Genomic DNA, 8,209 nt, shown 5'->3' on the forward strand with positions numbered 1-8,209 from the left:
GACTTCAATGTCCGACCTTCTTACACCCAACCCTTGGAATTTGTCCCGACTAGGTCCGACTTCACTATCCAAACTATTTAGTCCCGACCAGGTCCAATATCATTCGTTCGACTTTCTTACACCCGACCCTTGGAATTTGTCCTGACTAGGTCCGACTTCGATATCCGAACTGTTTGGTCCCGACCAGGTCCAATCTCATCATCCGTCCGACCTTTGGGATTAACCCAACCAGGTTTGACCTTAACATCTGACCCTAAACTCATCCGACCCGGTTATTGTAATCATACTTGGACTTTCAAAAAGCCCACTAGACGTTTCGAATAAATTTTAACCTAATCTTGGCAGGCCCATTCCCTAAAAACCTATCAATCATTTTTTTGTGCTCAACAACTTGCCTCATCCCGCCGAAACGTCACTCCTCGAACTACGGAAGACGTGACGTTTTAGGGTTACAGTGTGATCATCACACTGTGATGCGTCAAATCAAAGGGTTTATGTTAAAACCCTACCTTCATCTTCTCAAACTCACGCATTCACAATTCTGAAAACCCCTTCTGTTCTCCATATAGCTTCCTCCTTTGATTTTACTTCCTTTCTATCTTTCTCATTCCCGCGTAAATGGCTAACCAATACGTTCCTGCACTTCCCTTCGACGGAACCGAACCCTCAGTACCCCTTGTGTCTTCCAAGGTTCTTACCCCTACAAAACGCCCTTACTGCACTACCACTGCAGATGCTGAGCGTATGAGCTCTGTTATTGTGCAAGTTTCTCATATTATCGTCAACAATGAAGCGTTCAAACCAAAGCGCCTTCTGGACAGTATCAAGACTCACTTGACTGATCCAAAAGATGTTTATCGGAAATGGTACGCAAGGCTCCTTCCCCATTTTGAAAACCAATTGAAAACCCAAGGGATCGATAAAGCTATCCTCCTTTCAACGCAACCCCTCTATCTACACGATAAAGTTTTGATGGCCATGGCAGCCTTTTGGCATTCGCAAACGGGTGCCTTTTTCCTCCCTTCAGGTCCTATGGGACCGACCTTAATGGATGTAGCAGTGATCGCACATTTGCCGATCACAGGCGAAGACCCCGTTCTAGTTTCTCTCGGAAATCAAGAACTTCCCCCCAACCATCAAGGTTGGGCCCTGGCCAAGCTTCCTGAAAGAGAAAGAGGATGGACATACTTTATTAACAAATATCAGGGTAAGAAGGATACCTCTGTTTCCGAGTTGGAGCACACTGCTTTTCTCCTTTTTTGGCTCTGCAGGTATATCTTCTCCCTTTTAATTTCTTTTGTATGTCCAAAGTTTGAATGTTTGAGCTTAAATTTCTTTCTTTTTTTTTTTTTCCACAGATATATCATTCTTTCCCCTTCGAAACTTGTTCTTTCTACTCACATTGACCTAGCCATCCATTTGGCATGCGGCTACTTCACTTCATTAGGCACCTTATTTTTAGCCAACCTCTTTGAAGGTTTAACTCGAGTAAGTTCCCATCTTACGGATACTAAAAAGGCGGACACTGCAGCCTTAGGACCATTTTGGTTCTTGGAATTGTGGCTCCGTCTATACTTCCCTTCTGCATTTTTGGGTCGCCTCCCAATTTCTCCCAATCCTTATAGGTCTATTGACTATGCCTTAGCCAGATTAACCCCAAATTCTTCTTGTCTAAAATCCTCTGATTCTATAATAACCCAAATTTTGACCGAAGATCGGAACATTTCCCGCTTTTTTGTATACACAACCTTAATGCAATATTCGACCAATCTTTTCTTCCTTTATCCTGACCCAACTTATCCTTTAACTCGCCCAGATCTTATCCCTCACCCGACCTACACTTTTTCCTGGGACGCCGCGATGAAACCACGATCTCTTTTTTCCAGTAGGAGGTCGGATAAGAAAAATCGTAGATCATTTTATACTTACAATTACCAACCTCAATTTTTGTCGAGGCAATTTGGTTGCTGTCAGGGCATACCAGGACCATTAGCCAGTCCTCACCTCATATTTCAAAGCCCTGAGGGTCTGGTAATTCCCGAACTCATCCCGACCTATATTTCTCAAGTCACCAACTATATCACCTCTAATTCATACCTACCTTTCTGCCCAAAAACCTCGACAACTGAAACTTTTCCCGCCTGGTGGTCGGCCACCTGGTCTTTACTAGCCCCTTCGACTGACGAACTGGTCGGGAAACTTGCTCCACCCCCAGCCCTGGCTCTTGGCTCTCCCCAACTAGCAGTTAGAGGAAGGAAAAGGCAAGTACCTGTTGCAGGTGGGTCGGGAGCAAAAAGGCAAAAAACAAAGACCACTCCTGCCATTGACAGGCAGGCCATCAAGGAATACTTGGCATCTCTGCCAATAGACACCAGTGGGATGCCAAAGTATTTAAGGCAACAATTTGGTAAGTTTTGTTCCTTTCACTATGTCATTTTCGTACTGCCCCCGTTTTAACTTCAATATATTTGTTTTAGAAGATCCTTCACTGCCATCGACCACTTGTCCGACCATGTCTCAACCGATCGATCATCAATCACCCGAGGCACAACTTCCCATTAATCTATCCTCATCCCGATCAACTGCCGCCCCGACCAAAGAGCAACCATCTATGGTCCGGACCACAGAACAATTAGCTATAGTCCCGACCACCACACAACCGACTCCCAGACAATCAGAGGTAAAAATGGTTTCTGACATTCCTTAGACCAACAAATATTAATTTTAAACACTAACTTCAAACCTTTTATTGTAGGCACACCGACCAGAAGAATCAATGGGAAGGCTACTTCCTCCCCCAGCGTCGGATATGGTCGCGGTGATGCCCGACCAACCTGTTGTGCTCCCCGACCAAATTGCAGAACCACAACAAGTAAGCGCTAAACCCTTTTTTAATGTTGTCCTTTTGATAAAACTCCTGATACCTAAAACCTATTTTGACCAAGCACCCATTGAAAATGTGGTATTGCCCGAACCCGACCAGGTCGTGGCTTTACCCGACCCACTTGTTCAACAAGTTGATGAGGTTCCTCTTGCTACTCCCGAACCAGTCCAACCAGACCAACCACCCCACGATGTAGAGGAAATTTCCTCTTCAAAGTCGGGTGAAGCCTCCGTTAATTTTGCCCCGCTGGATCCGGTTGGTACCCTTTCTTATCCATTTTTGATTTAATTTTTGCCCATCCAACAGTGCTGAAGAATTTTGTCTTTTGTTCAGGGTATGGAATTAGCAACTGCCCGACATCTTCCACCAGGGGATGAATCAATTGCTGGTCCAACTATTCGTCCAGTCAACCCCTCAATTTTCCAACTTATGGCCCCTTCTGAGGCTACGGCTGCCCTGAATCAAGTAACCTTCCACCCTTATCTCTAAAAAATTTTACCATGTCTTTTAGCTTGCTAATCTTATCCTGGTTCAGGCTACTAAGGAGATGAACATTTTGACCCGAATAAACCTCCCGACTCCCGTCAGAACCATTGTGGAACGCTGCGCCAATTTGGATTTTGTTGACTTAGAACTGGCTGACCTTTCGGCACTAGTCCAAGTCGCAATAACCCTATTGGTTCAACCTGCCTTGAAGTCGGGAGCTTCACCTATTCTCGATCGGATGATGGCCAGGATCACCGAACTTCAAGCTGAACTTCCTCTGATCCGACCCCCATCACCCAAAGCGGCCTCATCTCGTCCGGCCGTAGATCCTAACAACATTGAAGCAGATTTGAAGAAGGCCGACCAAGATCTCAGCATGGCTAGGGCCCGACTGGACGAGCTCCGGCGGGAAAGACATACATTAGCTACTGAAATCTCCCAAAAGACTGAAGAACTTCGACGACTTCAAGAACGATTGGAAGCTCTAGATGATAGCATACAAGAAGGAAGTCGTCTGGTTGAAACACATTGCCTTAACCAATCAAGTCTTTGCGAACAACTTCAAACAGCTATACAAATGAGACTCGTCCAGAGACATCAAGAAGCATACCAATGTCGTCGGGCCATCAAGTCAGAACTCAAATGGACCGATCTTAAAACTGCTTTACGGGCTCTTTTTTCCATGTAATTCAAATATCATGTACATTGCTTCGGCCTTAACTATATTAATTCCTATTTCTAGAAACTAGATCCTTTCTTTCCTGCATTTTTACTAAATCTAACAAGCAAACACAGATCCGTGTTTATTGCCTATTACTAAATCACCTAACTTAAAAACCAAAATATCTATATAAACTCCGTACCTCCAATTTCAAAATATCATCATCATTACTTTTTATGCAATATGGTTTCTCCTCGCCTCCGTGTTCCTCTTTCCAACTGGGAAGGTGCTCTCCAACCATTCTTAGTGGGAAAGCACCTCACAGGCCATCACGCTGAAGACATGATACAGGTTCTGAAACAACTGGATTTCAAATTCAGATTCTCCGGCAGAGGTAGGAGAACCATTCATCGTACCATCCGACTGATGGAACATATATCCACCAACTACGAACCTTATACCGACATACTCACACGTATATCGGATCTCGACCATCATCTAGACATTATAAACCATCATGTAACCGCCATTCTCCCAGACCTTAGTTGGAACAACGATTTCCAACCACAAAGATCAACGCTCTCCAGACTGAGTGTCCTTGCTAAACGAGAGATTCAGTCCTTGCAAGACATGAAGTCCCGAACTGAACAAAATCTTCAAGACATGCAAGACAAATGGGATCGCTACCGCTTGGATTTGGATGATCTTCTGGATGAAGAACCTGAAATGGTCTCTATCTCGGCAGTCTGGGATGACACCATTAATCTTTCTGATGACTAGAGAACCCTTTTACCAATGGGTTCGAACCCTTTAGAGGGTCCCTACGATATTTTTTTTTCTTTTTAAATAATTAATGACAAAGTTCCGAAAAGGTAGGGTAATACCTTTTCAGATACTTAGCATTAATATTCTCATGTACCGTTTTTCCCTCTTGATTTATGATAATAAAGGCTCCATTTCCAATTATCTCATGAATAATGAAAGGACCTTCCCAGTTGGGAGACCACTTCCCCAATTGATCTACCTTCTTATAGGTCGGCAAAATTGTCTTCCAGACCAGATCGCCTTCTGCAAAGAACTTAGGGACCACCCTCTTTCCGTAACATTTTGCCCTAATCTCACTCTGCCTAATCACTTGGTCCAAAGCGTTCAATCGATCTGTATCTAACTCTTCCAATTGTCGCCACATCTTTTGTAAATACACCTCATCAATATAGGTTGTTGTACTGGGCACCCTGGGTGCAGGCACGACAAATTCTGCATGTAATACTGCATCTTGCCCGAATGTTAATTGGTATGGGGAAAATCCAGTAGAAGTACTTCTACTATTTCGATGAGCCCACAATGCCTGATATAGCAAAGTATGCCATTTCCTTGGATTCTCCTCCACCATTTTCCGGATAATGCCAATAATAATCTTATTTGCTGCTTCGGCCAATCCATTCGCCTGTGGATAATACGGTGAAGAATGGTGTAATTTAACATTGTATTCGGCCAAAAACTCAACAAACTTTTCCCCAGTAAACATCAACCCTTGATCGGTTGTGAGAGTGTGAGGAATTCCAAATCGATAGATGATATGATTGAGTACAAATTCGATCACTTCTTTCTGCGCCGCATTCTTCAAGGGAACTGCTTATACTCATTTGGTAAAATAATCAGTCACCACCAAAATAAAAAAATGTTGTTTCGACGAGGCCGGATGAATTTTTCCAATTACATCCAACGCCCAAGCTTTGAATGGCCAAGGTTTTACCATTGTCTGCAAATCCACTGTTGGCAAATGATGTAAAGGACCATGCTTCTGGCACTCTTGACATCCTTTGGCAAATCTGATACAATCATTAAAAATCTTCGGCCAATAGAATCCCATACGATGGATGGCCCATCGCATATTTAAACCTGCCCGATGCGCGCCACATATTCCTCCATGGACCTCCTCCATTATTTTAATAGATTCCTCAGGTCCCAAACACCTCAGCAAAACCCCTTCAAAGGTTCTTTTATATAAAACCCCATCAATAAGCTGAAAACGCAAAGCCTTTAAGCGAACACGAACATGAGTAGTAGAATTTGGAGATTCCAAATGTACCATAATTTCTGTTCTCCAATCAGTCCCAGAGTCGAGACTGCCAATCAACTGCTGACAAGCACTCTGAGCCAGATTATCAGCCAACTGATTTTCCACTCTTGGTACATGCTGAAAAACTACTTTCCCGATTCTATATAACAAGTGTAGCACTACATCTCGGTATCTATGCAAATGGGGAAAATTACACGCGTACCGTTTCAATACTTGGTTGATAACAAGTTGAGAATTCCCATAGATTAGAACAGACTGCACTCCCTTAGCGATAAGTGCTTCCAGACCCAAAATCAGTGCTTCATATTCTGCGGAGTTATGCGTCATATCTTCCATTTGAAGCTGCAAATTAATTTTTCCGCCTCCTGGTCCTTCTAGTATCACTCTCGCTCCCGACTTTCCTTTCAAACGGGAACCATCAAAAAATATTTTCCAAGGACTGGTGCCAATATATGGCATTATTTTATTTTCTGATGACCCATCGCTTGTAAACTCAACCAAAAAATCAGCCACAACTTGCCATTTCACAGCCTTGAGAGGTCGGTGGCGTAGTGCAAAAGGAGCCAGCTTAATAGCCCACTTCATTAATCTACCTTGCATGGTCGGTCTGTGCAACATTAGTCTGACCAAATCCATTTTAGAAACCACTTCGGTTTCTCTTGGCAGAATATAATGTTCCAACCGAGTGCAGGCGAAGACTAAAGAATAACACATTTTTTCGGGCATACTGTAATTCAACTCAGGTCCTGCTAAAGTTTTGCTTAAATAATAAATGGCTCTTTCCTTACCATCTTCCCATTCTTGTACCAAGAGACTGCTTACCACATCAAAACTGTTAGCCAAATATAACCGAAGAGGTCGGTCGCCTCTTGGAGGAACCAACACAGGCGGGTTAACCAAGGCCTCCTTGATTTCCTCCAATGCCTTCTGTTGGTCCCGACCCCAAGAAAAATCGGTGGCCTTATTCCGTAATAATTTCGTGATAGGTTTTAATTTCCCTGCGGCGTTTGATATAAAACGCCTTAGGTAATTCACCTTTTCCAAAAAACTTTGTACTTGTTTGACCAACTGAGGCGACCGCATTGTTAGAACAGCTTTGGCTTTGTTCGCGTCAATCTCTATTCCTTTTTCATGTACTAAAAACCCCAAGAAATTCCCTGCCGAAACTCCAAAGGCACATTTCGTTGGGTTCATTTTCAGGTTGTACTGTTTCATTCGAATAAAAGCATTTTTTAAATCAACCAAATGTGAATCAAAGTCAGTAAACTTAATGATCACATCATCAATATATACCTCCATTGACCGCCCAATAAGATCATGAAAGATAGTGTTCATAGCTCGTTGGTAAGTCGCCCAAGCATTCTTTAAACCGAATGGCATAACTATCCATTCATTAATTCCCAACGCTCCTGGGCACCTAAATGCAGTTTTGGGTATATCTTCTTCTGCTAATGAAATTTGGTTATACCCTGCGTATCCATCCATTAAACTCAAAATCCGGTGTCCCGCCGCAGAATCGATCAACATGTCTGCTATAGGCATGACATATTCATCTTTTGGAGTGGCGAGATTGAGATCTTTGAAGTCGATGCAAATTCGGATCTTTCCATTTTTTTGGTTACCGCAACGATATTGGCTAACCATTCCGCATATCGACATGGACGAATGAAACCAACCTTTACTAGCTTCTCAATTTCTTCTTTGATCTGGGGCATCAATTCTGGACTCACTCTCCTTGGTGGTTGCTTGTAAGGCTTAAACCCCTTTTTAATAGGCAACCTATGTTCTATTAAACTGCACGCCAATCCGGGCATTTCGGAATAATCCCATGCCAGACATTCCTTGTGATCTCGAATTAACGCTACCATTCGCTCCTGTTGACTTTTTGTCAGTAAACCACTTACCCTGACCATCTTGGATATCTGTTTGGTTCCCACATTATATTCAATGAGAGGGTCCTGACTTGACAGAGAAGTTTATGTCTTTTCCATGAGATCAGGCCAGCGAAAACCTTCTTCTTCGCCAACATTATTGTTGAAGATTTTATTATTATGCAATCTAACCATTAATTGGTTTAAATAGAACTGTCTAATCA

General features: G+C 43.0%; 1 protein-coding gene across 1 annotated transcript; it reads right to left on the reverse strand.

Moving 5' to 3' along the window:
- Nucleotides 1-4,881: 4,881 nt before the first annotated feature.
- LOC127258782 (uncharacterized) lies at nt 4,882-7,773 on the reverse strand. Its single transcript, XM_051285776.1, has 3 exons — nt 5,968-7,773; nt 5,752-5,863; nt 4,882-5,663 (listed from the first exon to the last, which is right to left on the reverse strand). Exons 1-3 carry the CDS (start codon nt 7,771-7,773, stop codon nt 4,882-4,884), a joined length of 2,700 nt encoding a protein of 899 aa, XP_051141733.1.
- Nucleotides 7,774-8,209: the final 436 nt, after the last annotated feature.

The sequence above is a fragment of the Andrographis paniculata genome, unplaced genomic scaffold (genome assembly GCF_009805555.1).
Source record: "Andrographis paniculata isolate CXL003 unplaced genomic scaffold, ASM980555v1 Contig5END, whole genome shotgun sequence".
In the NCBI taxonomy this organism is placed as follows: Eukaryota; Viridiplantae; Streptophyta; class Magnoliopsida; order Lamiales; family Acanthaceae; genus Andrographis; species Andrographis paniculata.